This window comes from Centropristis striata, chromosome 15 (genome assembly GCF_030273125.1).
Source record: "Centropristis striata isolate RG_2023a ecotype Rhode Island chromosome 15, C.striata_1.0, whole genome shotgun sequence".
Taxonomy (NCBI): domain Eukaryota; kingdom Metazoa; phylum Chordata; class Actinopteri; order Perciformes; family Serranidae; genus Centropristis; species Centropristis striata.
In genome coordinates this window covers 16540677-16567202 of record NC_081531.1, presented here as the reverse complement: position 1 = coordinate 16567202, position 26526 = coordinate 16540677, and the positions used below count along the sequence as shown (strand labels likewise).

The window sequence follows — 26526 nt, the reverse complement described above, 5'->3', positions numbered from 1 at the left end:
AAATGAATGCTAACAAGCAATGTACTGCTTTGGACAGGGACAACGGCAAAACATATTTTAGACACCTGTCAAAAAAAGGTTTGTCAAAACTGTGCAAGATACAGTCACACATAAAGATCAAATGAAGGCCAAGTTCTCAGATGAGTGTGGTCCGAACAAGGGCACCAGAAGTAGGGGAGTAGTCTTTACACTGCTGGCCTGATATTGGCGTTGCAGCTGGTGTGATTCTAACACAAGATGCTCTCTGATTGGATTATTTTTACCTTTTCACCTTGTTGTCAGAAAGCTCTTTTTAAGTTTACAAGATATAAACTTTAGATGTTCTATGTTCTCTTTAAAACCACCAAACAGTAATTTTACCTGGCAGAACACAGGAGATGCTGGTCTTTTACTGCCTTGATTGGTTTGTTTGTTTGTGTCATTGTGTGAATTTGGTGTTTAAAAAAGGTTTGCAGGTTAGTTTGTGTTACCTTGTGACTTTGGTGAATCTCAACAGAGAAAACAATGAACCAGCAACTGCCGTGTTCTGCAATGTAAAAGGACTGGTAGAGACATCATAGATACAGCTTCAGTTCCCCAACAGAAAGGGCTCTCCGACGGCAAGATAAAGCCTGAGAATATTCTAAATTTAACTTACACATAAACGGATGTTAATTTTTCTTTAGGCTGCTGCCCCATTCTACAGCAGAACATTGCTTAGCTTCCTGCAGGTACTCCTGCCTGCTTCCCCATAAAGGGGGTTAGCCGACCGCCATCAACTGTATACTGAATATGGATAAGTAACTCTTACAACCCCATCTTAACAATTCCGAACTGTCCCTTTTTAATATGTTAATAATAAGGATATAAAACATATTTCCTAGCCCAGTTATGTCTCACTATGTCACTTACTGTGAAGCTCTTTCTCACTTATTTTTCACAATTGGATTACTTCTATGCAACAAGTTACACTTCGTCAGGATGTTGAAAACATGAAGCTTCAACGCAAAACCAAAAGTCTGGTTGTCTCCACACTCGATCAAAAAAAAAAGAAAAAGAAAAAAAAAAAACACCAGCAAGGATGAGGCTGGTCCTCTCCTCGAACACACGTAACTGCACAGGGTTACACAAATAAGGGAAATGTGGCAATTTTAGTTGAGTGATTGTTAATGTCAGTAGGGAGAATCTCCTAGAAAGGTTCTGATCAAAATAATAAATATTTTCCTTTTATTCATTACTTTGTAAACCCTGCTTTTTATGTTAGTTTTCTTTGCACCGAATGCTAAGAAATTCCTAAAGGGAGTTGTAGAGCGTACATACATAGTCTAACTTTTTCTTTTCTCTTGTGTTGTAAAATAAAGATCTAGAAATGTTATTATGACACTAATGTTAGCCAGTAAAGGTTGCTGGTTTTTTGTTGAGGAGACGGTTGCAGTTGGTGACAGTTTACACTGAGGTAATGTGCAGTTTAAACATGCCTTTATTTTTAAGGAGGAAACCATCCTGAGCTGCTAGCTGTCCAGTTTATTAAAAGAAAATCTATACTGTCATAGTGAAGCACTTTTTGATGTCTTCTTATTCCTTTTCAGTATTGTGGACATTGTTTGTTCAATATTTCTTGTTTGACGTTTTGTTTACCAGCTATATTGGTATGAATACTTTTCTTTTTATCGGCTCTTGCGTTATTTAGCCTTAAATAGCCATTGTAGTGTCTTTGATTGAGATTGATATGACCTTTTGATCGTATTGTTTTTGAAATAGTTTACAGAGAGCTTGGAGATGGATATCTGTACAAATAAATAGCATATGAAGTTTCTTTTGTGTCTTAATTATGCAATCAAACGGAACAGGTTAGAGAGCAAAACTTCAAATCATAAAGTGTTTTGTTGCAAGTTAACTAAATTTGTAATTTAAAATGTATTATTGCAGAACAAAATTTTTATTTTTGATTGCAAATCCAAAACAACTTGTGGAATTGTGAAAACTTATGGTATAAAACATTTTTTGGGGCTATAGTTTTGCTCTGAAGCCTGTTCTGTTCAACGACATAAAGACACAAAATAATTCCTTAAACAGCTTTTTTTCCCTTTTTGTTTCTTATTTTTATTTTTAGAATTAGGATAAAAACCTATTAAAACTTTAGTTCAATTCGATAAGATGAAAAAAAAGAGATATCTGTCAGCCATGTTGCTGTGTTCTCGTTGATCTCCTTGAGATCTGAATGACATCAAACTTATTTTTGAAGTTTGCATTTACCCTGTTGTATTGAAAAAAAAATATATAGTCGTCAGACTTAAGTCTCTTTTCCCAGCAGAGAAGTTGTTATCAGCTTGCTACTGGTCCTGACTCCATGTTAAGTCTGAAATTCAGTGACAAACTGCCCACATTTTACAATGGAAACTCTGCAGAGGCTGCAGAGTCACATTTACACACCAGTGGATGTTTAACTGTATTTATTGTGTACAACTAAATGTGAAATAAAGATAGCTTAAATGAAACAAAACAAGACTCCAAGTTTCTTTCCACCCTGTTTTTTGTTTCCAACCTGAGGGCGCCCTCTCCCTTCTATGTTAATATTGCATGCAGATGTCTAAATGCCGGTGGAAAGTAATTAAGTACTCAAGTACTGTACTTCAATATAATTTTGAGGTATTCGTACTTAACTTGAGTATTTCCATTATATGCTACTTTATACTTCTACTTCACTACATCTCAGAGAAAAGCTGTAGTTTTTACTTCACTACATTTATTTGTCAGCTGCCTTTACTTTACCATTGCATTTTTTGCACAAAACACAGCTGAATCATCACCTGACTGACTGAAAAAGGTATTTTTTCCTCTTTATTTTGGTTATCAGACTCAGACATCCAATTGAACAACAATAGAGAAAAGTATTTTATGTACAGGTACTAAGAAGACAAACATTAACGGACTTTAAAAGACAGAAATACATATAAGAAATAAAGGTATACCTTCAAAACAAAACAAAACATTAAATCTATTTCACAGGTGAATTATTGGATATGATTAACTGGGTATAATTAAAATGTATAAAATGGGCCCTTGCAACACTGACCTCTGGTGGTGGTGCAAACGGGACAAAGGGTACTTTTTTTTACTTGGTTTGGGAATGCACAAGGATGAAAGTTTTCTAGAAAAATGTGACCAATGTATGGATCACAAATTACAAATAAAATATATTTTTAATAAATCAGTTATATGCTAATTACCAGTGAGTCATGAATTAAAATGTAAGGTCCCACTGAGGCTAACATGGTTTATAATAAAATAAAATGTGCATGTTACGATATAGCAAAAACATGACGCAAAGTGCAAGTGTTACAAGCAGCATGATTGAAGTTCATTGTTTTTACAAACTAAGTTTTTCTATCGGACATCTACAACTAATTTTGTCTGACTTGACACAGACGGATAAACATACCGGTATCTAAAATATTGAATAAATGCATACATTTGAAGTCCTGAAACAATGTAAAATAATAAAAAAAAATCTAATTTAAGTAACTTGATTGAAAAACATTTTTGAACATTTTGTAATCAAAAGTCTTGAATGTAGTTCAATATAGACAAAGAAGTAAGAAAAAAAGTTTCATGTCAGGAATATGCATAAAAAAAAAGAAACATACACATGATCCCAGGAGGTTAATTGAACTAGGTGTATTTAATCAGGTATACTATTAAAACTATTAATCATGTTTATTCCATGTTTTTTAGTGTTTGAAGATATACACTTGGATCTGTTTGTTTAAATGTAACACAAGTCGGTCATTTCTTAAAGAAATTTGTTTTATGAATGTTACATTTCATCACACTGTTAAAATAATCGCCTGAGTTTTTTTTTTTTGCCTAAATCATCTCCTCATGACGCCGGCCACCTATGGTAAAATCGCCTACATCCTCAGTTGATCAGATCATGTGATTTTACCCCTTAAAGATCATGGCCTATGTCAAGTTTGTGACTTAAGTGGATTTATTAAGCCTAAGTCAAAATAAAATGTGACTTAGGCATTTTTTTTAACATGCCTTTGTGACTTAAGCAAGTTATGGCAACACTTTATTTTGAAGGTGTCTACATAAGAGTGACATGAGTGTGTCATAAACACGACATAGGATGTGTCCTGAACATTAATGACACTTTGAAGTAACATCAATGCTCATGATACTTGTCATGTCATGTTTCTGACAGGCTGGTGTGACTCTTATGTAGACACCTTCAAAATAAAGTGTTACCATATCTTGCTTAAGTCACAAAGGCATGTTCAAAAAAATTGCCGAAGTCATTCATCTCTCTTAAGTTATATAATTTACACACAGTGTTATTTCTATGCCAATAGCCATCCTTTGTTACATCCTTTTTGAGTGAAATGATCAATAAATATCATATGTTACACTTTTGGTGAAGTTTTTTGTGTTTCCTACAAAACTTGGAAACATGGGTTAGGCGATTATTTTAACAGGGTGACGATTTGGCTGGAGTAATGAGAAAATTACCAAATAGACTGAAATTTCGTTCAACGCTTTATTTTGTTAACACCGGAAGTACTACATTTTATTCCGACTGGCTTGACACTGGTGTGGAAAAGATGGCTGCTTCGGCGGCAACGGCGAGTTCTTCCCCCGGTTTGTGTCCAAATTACGCCGTGATTTGCTCGTTCCTGGAGAGGTACGGAACGTTGTTGGACTTACCGGAGCTCACCTTTCCCCAGCTGGAGAGATATCTGCAGGACACCTCCTCAGGTAGGGCAGATAAACAGCCAGCTGCTAACGGGAGGAGGAGAGACTTCAACCAATGCATTAATGATAATGGTACCGTGCTAGCAGGCTAGCAGCTACGTTAGCTAGTTGTGTGTTATTGTGTGGTTTTCTAACCTTCATGTTTACTTAAATACAGGTTTACTGCGTCCCAGAGCTGTTATTCGAAGTGGAAAACGTGTCTACGCACAATTACATGATTATTTAGGTGTGAGTCCGCCGAATTAGTCGAGGTTTTCTCTCACTTTTTAGCTTTTGAATAGGGCTTATTTTTTCTCTCCAGGCAGCCTTTATCTGCTGCTGTAACGTTATAACACTCCACACAGACTCAACCGTGAGCGGGGTAATAGTGCTTGTGGGGCGGTAAAGATGGCGATAATTCGTGCAACACATCGTGAATATTGATAATTAATCGGTGAAGATGTCATCGTCTGTGACGGGCACGCGATTGTGCACTTTATTTACAGTTAAAATATTTTGCCATGTAGTGGTCCGCTCAGCTTTTGTAAAGTTACCCGTAACGGCGCACACTTCCGGTTGACGCTTTCAAAATAAGGCCTTTTTGGCGCTCAAAACAATCCAGCCAATGAATAATACACACTGACGTTACTGTTTTACAACTAGTAATTAATAAACGCAACGCTCGATTGTATCACATACTTATTGCTATGTATACGTAGTCATTTATTGTTGTGTACGTGTATGTAAAAGCAAAGTACTTCCGTTTGTGCTGGTTATTATAGATAACTTTACTATTTGTTGTGTCGTTCTGCGCAGGCGCGTGAAGTCTTCCTGATTGTCTAATATTTCTCGCCTCATATTGACATCTGCACCGTTTAAATGAACTCACACTTTGTTTTGAACACAAGCCCCACAACATTATGAATACCATTTTTATTAACGATTGTGTAGCTCGACCTTCCAACGACATTATGTTCAGTGGCCATTTTACATACTAGACTTTAAATCTGTATTTTATAATGAAAAAACGTGTCTTTTATTGCGGATAGGCAACGCACAATTGGACGTCTAATCTTTTTTAAAATATATATATTAGTACTATTATTAATTATTAATTAAGTATTAATTATTAAGTTTCTTTTATTATTTCAAGCTAAATGTAAGGCAACACAAGTTTATTTATATTGCACACTTTAATCACAAAGGCAATTCAAAGTGCTTTACATAAGTGTGAACATACAGAACAAATCAAACTGATAAAATGCCAGTTCATAAAAGAGAAAAGGAAAAAAAAGTTGAGAAATGCAGAAATATAGTAGGTATAAAATATTTAGGATGTGTATAAATACAAGAACATCTTTAAATGGCCTTGGGGAAAAACAGTGGCAAACCAAAATGTTATATATATTTTACGTATGAAAAGCAAATGTAATGATTGTGCACTAAAATGTTCCTTGATGTTTTGGGGTTAATATTACTGCTGTATTGATGTGTATGCTGCATTTTATAGCTGGAGATGGATATGGTTGTGCTTATTTAACTCCTTTATGCACTGGACTGTGGGTAGTTTAAACTGCAGCAATGCATCATATTCTATAAGATTATATGTTATGTAGTGCTGATCTAAGGGGGTAAATAAACTAAAAAAATATTTTTGTCTGTGAATAATACACACTGATGTTATGTTATTAAATGGATTCTTAGATTATATCAACATACAAGTTGTTGTTTATGAAGGCAAAGCACTTTTGTTTGTGCTACTTATTATAAATTACTTTACTATTTTTAGGGCCGCTCTGCGCTGAAGAGTTTATTTAGCTTAAGAAGTAGGAGAATTTTTTCAGCACATAAAGGAACACTTCTTCCTTCAATTTGCTGACTTATGTTTTGTGTAAATGCCATTTAGACTCTTTGTAAGTGACTGCATTGTCTTTCTGATTGTTTCTCAGTTCCAAAGCTGCTGGTTGATCTTCACGTCAAGCTCCTGAGAAAGATTGGCAAGTCTGTGTCAGCAGACAGATGGGAGAAATATCTAGTGAAGGTAAATTTAAGTTTTTATATTTATATCCCATAAAACATGTGTAATAAAGTATCATCGAAGAGTGTTGTTTTTTGTACTTATTTGTTTATTTATTTTGCATTGGAGCTAATGGAACAAGCCATAAACACATCTGATATATTATCATCTCATAAAAAAAACAATTGCCTGATTACATTCCAGATTACATGGAACAATAACATCCATTTAGAGTCTTATTAGTTATTTAAGTCCAATATTTGCTCTTTCGAGAAATATCGACTTCTTAAGCTAATTGCTCCACTATGTTCACCAGCTTATGGTGGGCAGGTTCTGTAGAGCAAACTGAACTTTTTTATGATGGAAATTTGGTTGGATTGTGGGCCATACATCCAAAACAATGAGCAAAAAGCTGGAAGACGAACTGCAGAGTTATTTGTTACTACTTTATTGCTTAAATGAGAAATACTGATTTGTGCTGCTTTACTGCCAGTTGAAGAGTATCTAAAATCACTTTTGGATAAGCATTCAGACTGTCCATATCAAACAACTTAAACTCCAATCAGGGTTGTAAATGTACACTTTTTTGTCCACCTGCAGCTGTGGCTGGTCGAGTCCTACCAGAACCAGTCACTCAGTAGATTTCCCTTTTTTGCCGTTGAGTGAAGCAAATCGAGCATCTGTAACACCTGCAAGTCCAAAATATGCTGTGGAGGAACAACCTCAGATGAAGTGGGACATACTAAAATTAGGGCTGCTGCAATTATTTGGCGTAATCAATGCCAGTGTCACTGAAAAGGCAACATACATTTTTTTAACTGATCCAGCGTTGTTGTTTTTTGTTGATTTGTTGTCATGCAGCGGACATTAATAAATAAAATGTTCAATTTGATTTTGATAAATCGTTTGGATTTAACATTTTGCCGTAAGTTATTTAATGGTCAGTTTCTTATTATGAAGATACTGCTGAGTTTAACGTTTTCATTAATGAAGTGTTACAAATATGTTTGCAGGTCAGACTTTTAAAAAACTTGAATCTTGCAAGACTATTGCATTTAGAGCATCTCTAGTATTGTCTGTCAGAAATGTTGCAAGTGAAGGATTTCAGATTTTATGCACTCATATGCTGATTAAATGTTTTCTTGCAGGTATGTCAAGAGTTCAACACAACCTGGGCATGGGAACTCGAACAGAAAGGATACAAGGAGCTGACGACAAATTGCAAGACGGCGATACTTAAAGTAAGCACTCTGGTTTTATTGTTATTGTTCTTGCTTCAGCCTAGTTTCCTCACACATTTTAATATTTTTTTCTGCTTCTTCACCACATTGTGCCCAATCACTTGTGTGCATGTAGAAATGTGAATACTTACTGTAAAAATTAAAAAGCCTTTTCTCTAAACTGATAATGAATATCCTTGAGTATTATTAGCACTGCGCTTGTAATTAAGTTTCTACTGTCCTTCATTCTTAATTACTTACTTTTTTTTCATTCACAAAACTCATGAAAATTAAATTTTGCTTTAAATCAATTGAGATGATTCTTAGTGATAGATGTTATTGTACTGAAAAAATATTATTATTTCAAATATAATATGAGAAAATAATAGTGTTTATATATTATATTTATGTTTTATATCTGTAATTTTTAGGTTAAAATTAATTACTTTAAATTCACCTTCATCACCTTCAAATTCATCTTTAACTGTGGAATCCTGATTTAACAGTGCAGTAATCTGCATTTATGTATTTATACTTGTTGTTTTACACAATTATTACATTTTAAAACACAAAGGGATCTCATTTTAGACATCATGGTTATTTATACTGGTATTATACATTGTAGTAGACATATTTATATCTATATCTTTCTTATATTTTTATGTATATATTAGATATTGTAATGGAATGCACGTAGATCACATACTTATTTCTATTTTTCGTATAATTTCTCTATGTTTACATCATTTTATTCTAGTGTAGGAGCAACTGTAATGTAACCCAGTTTTCCCGGGGATCATTTAAAATTCTAAAACAACTTGCGGCTTTGGTCTTCCTCCTTCTCCAGTATTTGTGTGAGTGTCAGTTTGATGACAATGTTAAGTTCAAAACCGCCATCAATGAGGAGGACCCAGATAAGATGCGCCTGCAGCCGATCGGGCGGGACAAAGACGGTCAGATGTATTGGTTTCAACTTGACCAGGATGACAACGTGCGCGTTTATGTGGAGGAACAGGACGACTCTGACGGATCGTCGTGGAAGTGCATCGTCAAGTAAGCAGAAAGAAGTGATTTTTTTTTTTGTTGTACCAACATGATGCACTGTGAAATTAAATTAAAATGCTAATGCTCTCAACGAAAGTAAAAACTCTGTGTTATTTACTCTGAAAAAGAAGTGATTGTTTTATCCCTTTTTTCCTCCTGTAGAGATCGAAATGACTTGGCTGAGGTTGTAGCTCTGCTGAAGACACAAATTGATCCTGCGCTGTTAAAAAAAGATCAAGAAGCCAAACTTGAGGGTGAGGAGGGTAAAGAGAATGCAGAAAAAGGTAAAGTTATGACTTTTAAATTACTTATTCTCACACAGGCAGAAGACTTTTTTTTGTAACTTTCTTTTTACTTGTGAAGATTTGTGTCAGGTTAAAACAAAACGGAAGGGCAATAATACAAAGATTTTTTAAACATAGGCCATATCATAGTGTAGAAAGAAAAAGCAAAGAAACAAAACACCAAGACAAAAACAACAAACAGCACAGTGATTTCCAATTACAACAGGTTACATTACATACTTTGTGTAGACCATTTCCTCCAGACTTTCATATATTGGTCAGATTGCAGCCTTAATGAGAAGGTCAAACTCTCCATACAGTTTATATCATTAATTATTGCAATCCAATCACCCTTTGTTGGCGGGTTTACCTGCAGCCATTTCCATGTAATAGATTTCTTACTTGCAGCCAAAAGGACTTTGTATAGGTACCTATCTTGGGCCACAAGATTGTCTGAAAATTTGCCCAGGTATAGTACAACAAAATCACAGTCAACTGTTAACCCAAATATAGTACTCATTTCTCCTGCAATCTCTTTCCAAAACGGCTGGATTAAAGGACAGTCTCAAAATACATGAAAGTAGTCTGCCATGGCTTTACCACACTGCCTCCAGCATACACAGGCAGAAGACTTGTTTACATATTGTACACTGTCACACACTTTTCTGATCGGTCACACATTTGACCAACGCTAACCTCGTTCTTTTGCTGGTTCGGTGTCTTCTCAGAGCCTGTTTGCTTTTTCACAGGCTAGAGATCCATGTCATTACGTTACTGTATTTGTCTCCGCAAGCATAATAGCAATGGCGGTCTACAGCGTCTCTACAAATGTTGCTCATGACTTTGCAAGCCTACATTGGCATCCAAACTTCATTCTTATTAACACTAAATGTAAGGCGTTGATGTTGTAAGCTAACAGTAGCTCGCTATCGATTGCCCGTATAAATCATATTGCAGTTAAACAAATCCAAGCAGAATTATTTATACACTTTTTAGTCGGTCTTGTTTGTCACAATAATCTCACCCCCAACCCATGGCGTAAGTGGCTTGTGGTTCAAGACCAACAAAGAGTTGCCAGTTTTCCTGGCCAAGAGCCATTTCTTTGGCTGTTGAAAGGAGAAGAACTAGTTCGAGGTTAGGCACTGGTTCAGAAACCAGCCTTCAAACTGCCTTGGTGGAAAAGAGGTAACTGTGAACATATTTTTGCAGTGCAGTGCATTGTGTGCCAAACCATTCACTCCTGTTCTTTGTCCACTAAAATTAAATTTGACACAACACTGTCAGTTAGGCTTTCCAACCCTATTTCACAGTTATGTGACACCAAACAGAATTTTTTTTTAATTCTTCTGTATTATTTACAAATTGTCATTTGATCTTTTTATTTGCGTCACAGGTGAAGTGAAAAAGATTGAGGACACATCAGATGAAGAGAACAAAGACTCCAACAAGGCTGTCAGTCCTGTCTCGCAAAAGACGGAGAATAATGAAAAAGTAACACAGGAAGAAGTTTCTGAGGCCAAATCACTGAATGGCATCATTGACGGCAAAACTGAAGCAAAGCTCAATACAGAAAATACCACAGTGGATCTTAGCATCAGTACAAAAGCTGAGAACATCAAAGAAGAGCCGATCGAGGTGTCGGACACTAAAACAAGCACAGCGACAAGTGAACCGGCCCCTGAGACGCCATGTATATCAGTGAAGGCAGAAAAAGTAGAGGAGGTCAAAAAGAGCAGTGTGGAGGAGATTCAACAATCTGTAAAGAACGACCAGCAGGCCAAAATCCCTTTGAAAAAAAGAGGAATGAAGTTTACTGAAGATTTTGAAAAGAATAGTGGCATCATAGTGCAAAACCCATCGGTTTCTCAGGTCAAGGAAGCTCCTAAAGTTGACTCGACTACCGAACAGACCAAGAAAGCACAGAGTGTAAATGATCATGTTAATGGTGAAGTTCAGCCTACGCTGGAGAAAGGTCTCCAGAGTCATTTGTGCGACTCACTAAAAGACACCGCTGTCGACAAAGGGCTGACATCTGAACCAGCTGCAGGTAAATCTGTACAGAAGAGAGAAAAGGACTCTCCAACCACAGACAAAGAAGATGCGAAAGACAAAAAGGATGAAGCCAGCAGTGCAGAAAAGGTCACAGAAGCCGTCGCTTCACACCAAGCAGACAAGAAAAGTCTAGATGTACAGGTAGAAAAGGAAAGCACTGCATCAAAAGAAAAGAAAGAAGCGATTGGCACTCCAAAAGAACCGCCGACTTTACCTAAAGACATCAATAATGCACCTGAGACATCATCTAATCATGAGGAGCCTGGAAAAATAAGAGAAGCCAAACAGGCAGCTACAAAAGAGTCTTGTGCAGATGACAAGACATCAAATGAAACTAATAAAACATTAACAACTGGTGAGCCAGAGAAAGTCACATCCAAAGAGTTTGAATCAAAGCATTCAGAGAAAAAAACAGCCAGTGTAGAAAAATCAGCACCAAGCAAGACAGAAGAAACCAAGGGGTCGGGAAATGTGAAAGACTTGAAGCAAACGGAAAAGAGTGATGCTAAAGAAACATCGACATGTGAGGCTAATGTAGAGAAATCGGATAAATCAGCATCGAAAGAAAAGCCAGGAATCATCAAAACGACAAACAATGATGCTGCAAAGAAATCTGCCGACTCTAAAAACTCTGCGTCATCACCTGTCATTAAAAAGACAGAAATGGTAAAAGACAGTAATGATATGGAGAGCCAAGAAGCCACCCAGAGTCCTAAGATCATTAAAAAGGCAGACAAACCAGTGATCAGTGAGGAAGCAGAAAGAACATCCAAAACTGAAGAGAGTGCAGAGTCTTCTGTTATTAAAAAGCTAGACAAATCATGTAAACCTGTCGAGAAGCACGATAACCTCAAAGATGCAGAGACGAAGCTAGAGAAAGCTAGTGCGGCCTCCGAGACTAACGCTAACAAGGCGGAAAAGACGGAGAAGATGGAGAATCCTGAAGATGTAAAAAAAACTGTCAACTGTGAAGACAGTACGAAGCATGATGTTTCCAAGATAAGCGACTCTACACCAGGGTCCATGGAGGCAGAAGCAGCGGGCGTTAAACCCGATCTGACAAAGCCACAAGATGATGACAAAACTGATATTAACTCTGTTGCACGTAAGAACACAGAGGAAGCATCTGAAGGGAAAGATCTATCCAGTGCTGTTGAGAAGACAAACATCTCTAAAGATAAACCTGAAAGGCCCGACACAGAACAGAAAAAGGCGTCTGAAGAAGAGCCTAAAAAAACTGAGGCAGAAAGTAAAAAGGATGCCGAAATGAAAAATAAAAAGGCTACAGACACAGAAAATAAAAAGGATACAGACACAGAAAATAAAAAGGCTACAGACACAGAAAATAAAAAGGATACAGACACAGAAAATAAAAAGGATACAGACACAGAAAATAAAAAGGATACAGACACAGAAAATAAAAAGGATACAGACACAGAAAATAAAAAGGCTGCAGACACAAAAATGAAAAAGGCTGCAGACAAGGAAAATAAAAAAGATGCAGAAACTAAAAATAAGGATACAGATATGGAAAATAAAAAGGATACAGACATGGAAAATAAAAAGGATATAGATAAGGATAAGAAAAAAGATGCAGACACTGAAAATGAAAAGGGTACTGACACAAAAAATAAAAAGGTTACAGACAAGGATAAGAAAAAAGATGCAGATAGGGAAGATAACGCTGCAGACAAAGAAAGTAAAAAAGCTGCAGACAAAGAGAGTAAAAAGGACACAGTCAAGGAAAAGAAAACGGACGAGAAAAAAATTATAAATGACAGTGAAAACCACCTGTGTAAAGACGGAGAGAATAAAGAGGATTCCACGACAGATAAACTCCCTAAAACAGATGAAACAAATGAGAAACAAGCAAATGAAGAGTGTGAAACCTCAAACAAATTGGAGAAATCTAGTCAACAAAATGTGAGCAAATCCTCAACTGAAACAGAGAAGGACGACCAGCCAAGCAAAGAGACAGATGCTGAAAAGCCCGCTGATGAGGAAAGTAAAACAAGCAAAAGTGAAGAAGAGGACTCCGCAACGAAAAAAGAGTCGGCGAACAGGAAGGAAGCCACCTCTGTTTCTTGTCGGAAAGTCAAGCCCAGAGCCCACCGAAGGAAAGCCGAACTTCAGCGAGAGGAGAGACAAGCGGATTCAGAGTCTGATACAAACACGGGGAGATCTCTCCGAAGATCACCGAGGATTTCCAGACCAACACCAAAAGTTGTAGAGATCCATGACAGGAAGCAGGAAAAATCGCAGGCTGCTGAGAAGCAAGAGAACGACAAGGGTGAGAAAGAAAAAGATGAGGACGAGGAGGACGAAGAAGAAGAAGAAGAGGAGGAGGTGAAAGCTGTTCAGAAGAAACCGAGAGAGAAAAAGGCTGATCAGGAGGGTCAGCCCAAAACTAAGGTAAGATTCCTCACTAATGTGCACTTTTTTATGTCTTTTCAAAGCATCTTTTAGGAAAATTTTATCAATTCTTTATCAAATAATTTTAGCCTTATCTGTTTACAACTTAAGTAAGGGCTGTGACTCTTTAAAGAATTAAACTTTTTGAACAAGAACAAACTTAGAAGTACTTCATTAGAATTAATTCAGACAAAACCGATGTGGTGCAGGTGTATTAGTTAATGTCGTCCTCCATTTTTATTTAATAGCTCAGTTTACCTGTAGGTCAATAAGTCAGTCTATTGCAACTAAATCTGGGATTCTAGGTCAATACAAAGTTTAATATTTTTTTTTTTCCATGATCGACTGAAAGCAAAATACAGCTCTCTCAGTTTAGTGGAAAGAGCAGCATCTGTAATTTTGATTTCCTGAGCTGTCTTTGAACTACGTCTGCTCTGTTAAAAGTCAACATGTTGTGCTTCTTTAAGGGGCGAAAGAGACGGAAGACTCGGTGGTCCAACACACGAACGCGCCGTAAAAAGAAAGGCTCTGAAGACGATGATGACAACAGCGAGGAGGAGTCCAGCGACGAGAGTGAGGAAGAAGAAGAGGACGACAGCGACGAAGACTACAAGGTTGAGCGAAGCAGAAAGAGGCGCCGCAACCGAGAAAGACGAAGCTCAGACTCCTCGACATCCTCAGACGACGACCTACCTCCAAATGACGATCCCTGCAAGCATTGTGGTCTTCCAAATCACCCTGAGCTGGTGGGTTCAAACACAACTCGTAACTTAACCGACCTGTATTTAATTTTTTTGCTTAATTAACCAGCAATTTGCAAAGCAGAAATTACACATTGGGTGTGTTTCCACTAAGTGCTTTTTGGAGTATTTGTTGGAAAGCGGCTGAGTGTTTTGGCTTCGCCCACTAGTTAGTTCCCCTTGGTCTCTGTTACCATTCAGGTGCTTTTGTAGCGGTTAACCAACGGAGTTCGAATGTGACAACGCGGCAAGCAGTGTTGCCAACTTAGTGACTTTGTCGCTATATTTAGCGATTATTCAGATCGCTCTAGCGACTAGCGACAAATCTATCGACTTCTTCTTGTGTTAATGGAGACTTTTAAGACTCGTTCCTACTCTTCTTAACGAGTAGCAGGCACTGTCCAAAAGCACTCACAAGTAGCATTGTTTTTGGCGGCCTGTTTTAATATTAGTCTTAGTCTAGTCTTTGTGTCAAGCTGTCTTTTTAGTTTTTATTAGTTTTAGTCACATTCATTCTCTTTTTAGTCTAGTCAAGTTTCCGTTGACTAAATGTCTGAGCATTTTAGTCAGAATTATCTGTGACTATTTTTGTCTAGTTTTAGCCGACGAAAACTGATGACATTTTAGTTTAGTTTTAGTCAATGAAAATTGTGTTTTAGTCTCTTTTTAGTAATGCAATTCTATTGAACCCAGTCAATGAATAAATAAACTACAATCAAAACAAATAGAATAGACACTGTGGCTCTATTAACAGAAATTGCACTTAGATAAATATTATACTATTTTTTCAATTCCTACTGCCTGTCAAACATTTGCAGTATTTCTAAAAAAGAAAAAAAAGTCTGCATTATAATGCATCCACTATAAGAGTGGCGTGGCTCCTTTAAGAGGCAGGGCAGTCAGTGCTGCACAGCAGAACAGTGCTAACAGGCTAACAGTTAGCTCTGTAGCAGAACAGTATGTATATGCTGCAGCAGCAGGTGTTCACTTAGCGACTTCTGTTTGTTTACAACAAGCACCAGATACTCGGTGCACATTTAGCGAAGCCGGTTTGTTTACAATAAGTGCTGTGCAGTTAGCAACGGCGGACGCAGTTGGTGTTCAGCTGCTGAGCTGAACAGTGAAATTCGAAATGTCCCTACATCACTCTGGCTTTGGCACAAATTCTAGTTATTCTACCAAACTTTCTGGAGTTGTGCAGCCATCAGGAGACTTAACATCGCGCAACATTTCTGCAACTAACTAATCAAACAGTCCAAATCCTACAGTTATATTGAGTTTATAATATAAAACGCTCTAAATCCACATATTGGTGAAGACAGATCCAAGGAAAGCTTGTTTTTTTTTGCTTGGAAATGATCCAAACAATTAATTGATCATCGTTACCGTCTGTTGACGTCTGCTTTTCAGATCTTGCTGTGTGATTCATGTGACAGCGGGTACCACACAGCCTGTCTGAGGCCTCCCCTCATGATCATCCCAGACGGAGAATGGTTCTGTCCACCCTGTCAACATGTACGTACAAGACAGAGCAACAGATATTAAAGACAAAACTGTCTGAAATATTCCAATATGTATCAATGTTTCACTTGTGAATCCCCTCTGCAGAAGCTGCTCTGTGACAAATTAGATGAACAGCTCCAAAATCTTGACGCTGCTTTGAAAAAGAAGGAACGGGCTGAGAGAAGGTGAGATATTTTGTGCCTCCACTGTGCAACGGAAACTACTGTTTAAGGTCATTGATTCCGGTGGTGTCATACTGAGTTTCTTTTAGATTGTCATGCAGATTTAGATGACCTCTCATTACAGCTTGTCCTGTGAAATTTCAACTCCATCAAAATAAAAGCATTTTAACATGATTTAAAAGTTAAAATGTGCTAATTAATATAACAAAAAATCGAGAGTATATTGGTTTGATACTACTATGATTTATATTACACTTGAGCCCTTAATTGACATAGAAAGGCTTTCCTAACCTGTATTATCTCCTCCAGGAAAGAGCGTCTCATTTATGTTGGAATCAGTCTTGAAAACATCATCACGCCCTCAGTAAGTTCATAATGTGAGACACGTTTTGCCAGACATAAATGGATACATACGCTACATTCACCTGTTGATGTTTGTAACAATAAATGACAATCTCTCACTCTTTTTTAGGTGGAGGAGGAAGAGAAGCCAGAGATCATCATCAAAGAGAAGAAAGAAAAAACCCGAAGTAAGAGCTGGGGTCGACGATCTACGAGGGCGAAGAAATCCATCAGCTACAGGTCTATGCACTTATATTTTATATAGTACAAGAACATTATTTCTTTGGTTTTTGTAATATGCCGATTTTATTTTTCTATTTTGTAAATATTTAATGGTTCTTGTTAGGATAATTAGATGTGTATGACAAGAATAAAACATTGAGAAAGGTTCATTTTATAATATAAGACTTTAAATACACATGTCACAGCAGCACAGAGAGCTAAAAGATAAAGAACCATTTGAATAAAATAAATAAAATACAAGTAAGAACTGAAATTAATTAGAAAAATACATTAAATTGTGTTCTGTATATAAGTGCAGTACACAATAATAATACAATACTAACTGTGAAATAAATATGCCTATGATATAAATCCTGAAATAAATAAAATATATGCCACTGGAAATTAATGTGGAGTTATAAAATAAAAGTTCTGAAAATTAAAAAAAAAATGAGTCTTTGAAAAGAATTGTTTTAAATAAAAACCTATTTATCAGAATTAATTTTTAATTCATTTCAGTGCCATATTTATTTATTCTTGATAGCCTCTTTTATTTATTAAATAGCAAATGAAGGCATTCCATACGAATTAGCATGTAACATAAAAATACAATAATAATGGACTAATACAGTATTATTATATAGTGATGCAAGTAATATAAGTCACCAGTGGCAATTAGCTAGAATTTAATACTTTCTTTCCAGGAGAAATAACGAATGAAGTATGATGTTTTCATACGCTGCATAAAATTAAACATTCGTTCATGTCATTGTTAAATTTACAGATTTGATGAATTCGATGAGGCGATTGAGGAGGCAATAGAGGAAGACATCAAAGAAGCAGAGGGTGGAGGTATGAGGACATGAGTTCTTACTCTTCTCTTAGACTAAAAAGCAAAATGAAACTGTTGCTTTAAGATCGGAGAAAATCACGAGCTGTGTTATTCACAGGAGCTGGTCGGGGGAAAGACATGGCCAACATCACAGGGCACAGAGGAAAGGATATGTCCACCATCCTTCAAGCAGATGAGGGCAAGGAGAACGGCCGCCCGCCACGACCCCCCGCCGGTCAGCGCAGGAAAAAACGCCGGCGACTGAATGACCTGGACAGTGACAGCACCGTAGACGAGGAGGAGAGTGAGGAAGAGTTTCGCATCAGTGAAAGGTAGAAAACTACACTGAGATTTTGGTTTCAAATCTTTATTATTATTTCCACAAAGAATATACAAGTAACAATGATACATTGGAGAGGAGTATCACAACAGTAACAAAAATGCCCAAGGATCGGCTAGTGTAGTTTCAGATGATATCAGAAAATTGTTATCCTAAATTTAAAAAAAAATAAATAAATCCTAAAAATGATTTACAGAAATCTTGAGGTAGAACATTGACCCCACCTACCCACCCGCTCACCCCAACCCCTGTCTTTAAAGAAGTGAAGTAAAAGGCACACAAAAAAAACAAGATAGTGGATTTTCCTTTAATTAGGAGGGGAAAAAAGATAGTTGGCAGGCTTATTAAGATCGAAATCTTGAGCCTCTCAAATGACAAGGGTGCATAGTATTCACTCTCTCCTGTTATAATCTTTGCTGTGTAAGAATCATAGAAGTAGGTCAAAAAGGCTTGCCAGTACACTGACATTTTGTCCCTTTTTACTCATACCACTTTTTTGGTATGTGAAGACAGTTTAGTTTGCTCATAGATTCAATTAAATATTTACAATGTATGCATTTTTCAATTGCAGCTCAGAAGAAGAGTTTGTTGTGACAGAAAATGAAACAGAAGCTGAATCGGCAGAATCCAACAACAGCGACTTTGGCAGCAACAGCAGTGGGAAGCATCGCACTTCTTCACGGTCCAAGAAGCTACCGCAACGGCGGCGAAGCTCCAGAAAGAGGCGAAGACCGAGAGGGTACTCGGATGATGAGGAAGAGGAATCGGATGAGGATGATGATGAGGATGAAATAGGTACATGGATATATCTGTCAGTATTGCGTTCCATGTTTTAGCCAAACATGCCTTGATGCTCACTCTTTACTTTACTGTGCGACCAGCGACTGAAGGCTCCAGCGAGTACAGCGACAGTGATCTGGACATGAGTCGACGACGTTCTCGGAGGAGTCAGAAGAAGCAGGTGAACTACTGCGAGACGTCCGAGTCCGAAGGCTCTCAGGCCGGAACCAACCGGGCCAAAATGAAACCGAGACCCCGTCGGGACAGCTCAGACAGCGAGGGTGAGTCAGAAACACACAGTACCATCCAGATTATGACCACTGTTATTGTACCAAAATGCTACTAATAATAATAGTACTTTTTTTCATAATCTGTCATTTAATACTTTACAAAATTGGCCTGTATTTAATAGGGCTGCTCCACAAGGCAATTGTTTGTTTTGATCTTAGTCAAAAGATTTGTAATTTTTTTAATGATTTTTCATGTTATTTCCAAGAAAAGCACATCTCTGGTAAACGCATGAAAGTAGTTTAAAGTGGTGCTTTTGCATGATTCTTTGAGGACAGCCTGAGAATTTACAAGATGTCCTGTCACAACTAAAATTCATGAACCTGTTCAGCACCATGGACAGTGACATTAAGACACTGTACCTAATATGGATGTTAATAATTAAATGTTCTCAATGTGCTCACCTTAAATGATTATAACAACTTGGACTGATTTATCAGTTTAACATATATAAGAATATTACTAACTACAGATGTACTGATATAGATAGATAACAGTAGGCCAATATCGGGCTCTCTACCAGTCAGATTTAACAGAGTTGCCTCTGCTCCACTTTTTCCCAGAGATGAGAGGAAGTGGCCAGTAAAGTTAGTAGCAACAGTCTTAAGGCATTGTTTCAGCAGTAATCACACGACCAAACCAAACTGTAAAAAGAAAAGTTAGATTGTATAAAATTGGACAATAGCTTTCCCTTTCCTTTTCCTGTAATAACCTTGTTTATATGACATTTTATGCCTTTAGTAGAACCACTGCTGTCATAAAATGTATTTATAGAGTTAATTACCTATTTTAGTCATAAAACAAAGCCTAGATGCATATACAGTTACACATTAAAGTAATGCAAATCACAAAAGACTGATTGCAATGATTAGATGCAAAATATACTGCATATATTCCCAGTTTTATAATTATGAGGAGTTATTATAATTATAATACCCTGTAAATGAAGTATATTATTGGGGAGGAGGTGAGTCACACAGTCATGTCTGCAGTGTGAAATTACTTGACAAATCCTGTTAAGGATAAAGGGAATGGAGGCATGCTGCAGGGTGTTTTTTCTTTGTTTCGTTTCAGTACACTTAGTTAGATCAGAATGATGTTCTGCTCAGCTTTAATCGGCTGTTTAATAGCTTCAAAAACAAACAATCTTAGAAATATAACCTCTATCTAATGGAGTCTCGTTTGTCCCACTCGTGACAATTATGTTGACAGACATAGTGTACAATAACTTACCTTTCTAATATTCCCATCAAGAAGAGGAGAAGAGCATGGAATGTGATATGTCATACAAAGTCTGTATAGGAATAATTGAAAGATTTTTTTAGAGGGTCTAAAGGGTCTTCAATTTTGGGGTGTTGGCAGGTACAAGGTCAGGAATATGCTTGAAGTTTGAATATACTCCTTGAAAAGGGCTTATTTTTCAACATAATACAGCATTCATTTACACGCTTGCTAATGTAAACCAAAAAAAATATTTTAAAGTTGTAATGTTCTTTTCTTGTGTTCCCTCATTCATAGCTCAATAAGTCCTCTGTTGATCCCTAACTCTGGAAATTAGCAAACAATAAGTATTATTATTAGCAATAAGTATCATTACAATATACAATCAAAGAACAAAATGACAGTGTACACTGTTTGCTGGACATCTGTAAATGTATTTTTCGCTGTTCCATTTATAGTAAATATTTTAGGTGTGATGAGAATTTGGAAATGTTTGGTTTTGGTACCTTGTATGTACCTGAAAAGTGCTTTTAAGTGAATTTTTTATTGTGTTATGTTTATTATGTTTTTTCAATGCCACTCCAACATAAACTCAGTGTGCACAGCTCCACAGTATATGGAAATGATTTCCCTCAGTTGAACACAGAAATCTATTTAAATAAGGATCTTATTCACTTTGAAAGTTGTTTAGTTTATCAATGTGATTCTGGCAGAACTTCAGACACCTAAAGGCGTCTCTTGTTTTCATTTCCCAGCGAGTTTTTCCAAAGACTCTGAGGAGGAGTCGAGGGACCGGAGGGTGAAGAGGAGAGCCGACTCCTCAGAGGAAGATTCCCGGCAGCGGCGCAGACGTCTTGCACTAAAACGCAGGAGGGCCTCTGAAGACGACGACTCGGACTCGGACGATTCGTCGGAGGAGGAGGATCGCCCCGTCCGTAAACGTGTGAACCGCATCGACTCAGATGATGATGAGGAAGAGGAGGAGGAGGAGGAGAAGAAGGAGAAGGAGAAGGAGGAGAAACCGAAGGAGAATAAAGCAGCGGAGAAAGCAGACGAGGAGTCAAAGGGAACAAACCCAGTGGACACACCGGTGGAGCGGCCACCCACCAACGGACAGAGCCCAATAAAGAGCCTCGAGGGCCTCATCAGCCGGCCTGCTGCCGCCGCTCCGGGCATCACCCCAAATCTGGAGCCACCCAAAAACATCAGCGCAACACCAGCTGCTGCCATAGCACCAAACGGTCTGGCTGGCCAGGAGATAGCGGCACAGGACGAAGACGAAGACGACCTCTTAGGAGTCACAGACCTAGTGGACTACGTCTGCAATAACGAAGATTTGTAAAAATAACAAAACAAAACAACAAAAACAAATGGTGTACTATTTCATTTTTTGTGGTATTGTATTTTTATATTGCTTAACTTTATTATTCCCCGCTCCACCAACACTTCCGTGTCATCCTTTTTACTTGTGTCATCTGGAGTCTCAGCAATCTCTGCTACAGTAAGAACTGGATCGCTGTCACCAGTCTGATGCTGGTCCGGTGGGATTTTACCACAAACTAGGGCACCAACAATCTGTCAACTCTCATTTTGTTTGGTAATCATCAGTGTATCCACATCATCCAGCTCCACTGCCAAACCACCTCCTTCCTCTAAACACCTCTCACTCTTGTCTTCTCTCATATCATCCCTTTTTTTATTTTGTTACAAATTTTATCTCTCGTCTACATTGATGGAAGAATCGGCACTGAAATTGTTTAGGAAATGTGTAGGAAAATGTTGATGACTGCCTATTTGAATGCTAAACAACTGGGGCTTTTTAAGATTTTTTAAGAGCAAAATAAGTCATTCCATAATTGATTTGGAGTTCTGGGCATCTGTTTAAAAAAGCATCTTGGTTTTACATTTAATCCCCAAAATATGGAAGCCAATTTCCACAAATGTGAAGAAAAGAAATGATCCAAATAATGCCTTTTAATCGCTGAATAACTGCTTGCTATCTCATAATTATGAAACATTTTCTGAAAATAATGACTTTTTATCCCAAAATAATGACTTTCTATCTTTATAATCACAATCTCTAAATATATGACAGAAATTAGGACAAATATATTTTTCATCAAGTAATTGCATTTCGTGTCCTTAAAATAATGACTTATCTCAAAATATTATGGAAGCGTAATTCATTCACTGGAGGAAAAAAATTTGCCCTGTTTTTCTGAATTTCTAATAATCAGTTTTCATGGAAATAATTGCGATAATTATCTTATTAATTTAAGAAAAATAAGAGCAGATTATTGCTTTTCAGTAAACATTTTTGGTTTATAATGAATACAAATAATGAAGTATCTCAAGATAATCTCATGATAATGACCTATCGAATCAAGTTTGGTTTTATTATCCCGAGTCCTTTTCTTTTACTGTCAGAAATAGGCTTCCATACTTAAAGGAACAGTTTGACATTTTGGGAAAAGGACTTATTCAGTTGCCTTTTGGCAGAGAGTTCGATTTGAATATCGATGCCACTCATGTCTGTATAGTAAATATGAAGCTGTAGCCACTTAACACAAAGACTGATTACTGTGTCATTTTGTTCTGAACTCTTTTTTGATACAGTTAATGCTTGGCTAACTAAGTTTGCCTACTAACAACTATATGGCTAAATCTGTACAAAAATTGTAAAGTGTGAGATGTCAATTTGCATAATCTTTCATAAAAATGTTGTCTTTACACTTCAGGTTTTGTACAGATTTAACAGATGTAACGATATAATGTGTCATATTTGTGATATAATATTGAGCTTTAAAGGTGCTAGTAGGTGCATTTTATTACCTTGTGGCTAGCTGTTTCCCTCCGTTTCCAGTCTTTGTGCTGAGCTGCTTTATATTTAACATTCAGATATCTGTTGATACATTAGAGTGGTATCTAACTCTCCTCTCAAAGTGTTTCTCAAAATGTTGGATCTTTTTCTTTAAACTATTCATGCTACAAACAGAATTTATAAAAACTTTAGATGAGACTATTTATTCTTGTCCAATAACCTTCTAGACTAATAACTAGTCGACCAACCTTTATTTGTCAAACTCCTTGTTTTTTGTTGAATGATAGAATAGCTTTTGTATATTGTATACAAATATAATTATTTTAACTATGCGCGTTGCCATCAGTATCAGTGGTGTACCACCTTTTGTTGTTTTCTTTGGTTTTGTTTTGTTTTTATGAGTACTACATTCATTTGGGGAAACAAAATCAGAAGTAAAGCCCTTGTCCCTCCTAATTCAGCTCTAGTCTAACGCCGTCTTATTACATTTGTTACTTTATGTGATTTTTTTTTTTTTTTTTTAATAATGTATTTTTTGTATATCTAAACTTTTATTTGTTTTTGTCTCTTTGGAATGAAATGTAAAGTGTCTTATTTTCTTTGTACATTGTCCTTCATAGAAGGTTCAAACAACTGCAGACCCATGGCTTTTATTAACTAAAATAACACTAAGCTCCAAAACACCCCTCTTTTCTTTTTTTCCAATTTTGTTTCTTATTATACAGCCCTGAATATTCCCACATTTGTATTCACATTCTTTACTTTCATAATCTTGAGTTGACGTGGGTCAGGTTGCAGTAAATTGGTGACTTGAAGACCTCAAATCAGATCAAGTTTATGAAAAATAAGCAACTTAGTGGAAAAATTTGGTTTTGAAGCGATAGTCAGGATGCAGTTTTTGAATGGGGGAAATGGACAGAAAAAAACAAACCAATGACTTCACTGACCTCTGCTGGAACAGTCTGTGTGTATATCTGTAGTTTCTTGCTGTAATATATTTAGAGGCATTTTTTTATTCATGAAAAAGTATATTGGGCAATTTTTTGGGATTGCATGAGTTTCTAATAGTTTTCTTTTGTAGGGAAGTAATATTGGCACAACAGTTTTTGTAACAAAACCAGAAAACTTTGGCATGTTTTAAGGATCTCCTGGCCGACTGCATTAGTGCTGAAGGACTTGTGAAGTAGACGCCACAGGATATCTCATCATTTTGCAGTGAAACTGCATAGGTAAGCATGCGCTGACCTACAAAAGGCATGTTACAGAAGCTCGGGGGGAGAGAGGATTATCGTAGAAAATATTCTAGGACAGCTGAATCTGATTTAAGAGGGGAAATGAAGCCTGTTTGTAAAATATTTTGTAAATTAGTCTCAGCATGGTCTTCACAGAGGAATAACCACTCTATTTATCATACTGTTTTGATACCGGCGATGGCCAAAACATGACTTCCAAGACAAAACCTATATGTGCTGCTTGCAGTGCACACAACTTAGGCCTCTATACACAAATATTTAGCTTTTAGATTAGCTGGACAGAATATAGAAAAAACCCAATTCTACAAATATAATAATAGAAGTGCGTGTTCTGCTGGGTCGGGTCAGAGTAAAGGATGTGGATGTCCGTGTGCTGTATGTAACCCTGTTTTCAGTTCTCCACAGAGATAAGGAGAATGAATTAATGTGTCTCATGGTTATGAAATAACCTGTAGCAAGATCGGCATAGAACAGAGGAGTGAAAAAAATAAAGGCTGCGATGGGATTAAAGGGGGGAGTTGGTGCCAATGACTGAAGTGTTAACAGAGTTTCCTATTTACCTCATGATGAATCTGGGAGGAAAGACGCCCTGTCCACTGTGTATAGATGCTAGTAGACTGGTTGTTGGTGTTTGTCTGCTCCTTACATTTTTGTTAACTTTACTGTTATTTCATATGAATCTGATCTTGTACATTTGTCATAATAAAATGGGTTTTAAACCTCATATCGTCCTGTCTGGATTGACTTTCGATGTTGAAATGAAATTATCCTGGATATGAGCTTATTATCTTCTACTTTACATTTACTTGTCATCTTAGTTTAGATTTGCTCATGTTAGCATGCTAACATGCTCACAATTGCACTGCTAATTATTACTTTCTTAATATATTTACGTGGCCATGCACTGACTGACAGCACTATCAGGAGGAATTCAAGTTCAGATGGTGCATTTAGTTATTTTATATATATATATATATATATATATATATATATATATATATATATATATATATATATATATATATATATATATTATCCATCTTGGTTGAGTGTGTTAGCATATTAGCTTGATATCATTTGCTGACACCATCATGCTAACATGCCCACAATTATGTTGCTATTTATTACCCTTAATATAATCTTATGTTACGATGGTGTTTACAGTTTGTAATCATTTTACAAAAACTTTAGGAGGTACATTTACTTTTGGATTTATTTTAATTCATGTATTAGCCATATGTTAGCATGATGACATTTGCTAAAGGCTAAAGGAATGTCTGCCTTGGTTTAAGGGTGAATGTTAGCATGCTAACAATGACAATAACTATAATACATTTATGGAACAAATAAGCAAAAAGTAATGTTTAAATAAAGAAAACTAGCTGCTACGTTAACCATTTTCCCCAATTTGGTTTAGCATGCTAACATTTGCTACAGTATGTTCAAATGTCACAATTAGGAGTTAAATGCAATATATTGTTAATAGATGTATATATCCTAATACTGACAGTGATAGATGGTCAAATTTAGAAAAACAAAAAAACATTTTGCAGGTATGTTTACCATCTTTAATATCACAGCTTAGCATGTTAGCATCCTAACATTTACTAAAAGATCAGAGAGTGTCCTTACTTTAGCAAGCTATTTCATGTATTTGATTATGAATCCCAGAAAACAATAATTAAAATATATTTATGTTATCTTGTACTGACAGCAATTTAAGTAAAAGTAAAATACGTTTTTTGTGTATAATGTTTAGTTTAGCGAGTTAGCATACTCATATTTGTTGAAGGATGGTGAGACTAGTTGAGCAGGTAGGCTACTCTGTTATATATATATATATATAAATATATATATAGTTCTACTAGATTTTTTAAAAGTGTTTGATGAAGCTTGAACCAGAGTTCTTCCAAGTTGTTTGTTTTTAACCACAGACAGCGAAGGCAGCAGTAATCCTGGGGTGTGAGATGAGCTTGGATTGACCTCAACAGAGGCAGACAGCTCTAACTGACCTGAGCCAAGAAAAGCCACAGTGTCACCACCGGCCTAACAGCAACCCAACCAGCAGCAGGAAAGCACATAGAAGAAACAGTAGGTTTCACCTTTAATAAAAAGGAAAAACATCCACAGATCCGTCTGTCTGCCAGTCAATTGTGGAATGTAATTAATTAATTTATTCAAGTACTGCAGGGGACATTTGACTTCAGAATGAGTTGGCCTGCTTTTACTTTACATACTACATTTTGATGATACATACTCT

General features: G+C 36.6%; 2 protein-coding genes across 2 annotated transcripts in view; both read left to right on the top strand.

Moving 5' to 3' along the window:
* Positions 1–2070, top strand: part of LOC131986411 (F-BAR and double SH3 domains protein 2-like) — a 34695-nt gene extending 32625 nt beyond the window's left edge. Inside the window, exon 20 of the mRNA XM_059351355.1 lies at positions 1–2070. This exon is cut by the window's left edge and continues 804 nt beyond it. The gene's annotated coding sequence lies outside the window, so the exon portion shown is untranslated.
* Positions 2071–4556: 2486 nt separating this feature from the next.
* On the top strand, positions 4557–24990 carry rsf1b.1 (remodeling and spacing factor 1b, tandem duplicate 1). Its single transcript, XM_059351335.1, has 16 exons — positions 4557–4737; positions 6663–6754; positions 7879–7971; positions 8798–9003; positions 9157–9278; positions 10672–13742; positions 14210–14488; positions 15893–15997; positions 16091–16170; positions 16477–16531; positions 16640–16749; positions 17516–17583; positions 17682–17895; positions 18475–18698; positions 18785–18964; positions 20948–24990. The coding sequence occupies exons 1-16, from the start codon at positions 4584–4586 to the stop codon at positions 21532–21534; spliced, it is 5640 nt and encodes a 1879-aa protein (XP_059207318.1). The 5' UTR covers positions 4557–4583; the 3' UTR covers positions 21535–24990.
* The last annotated feature ends 1536 nt before the right edge of the window (positions 24991–26526 follow it).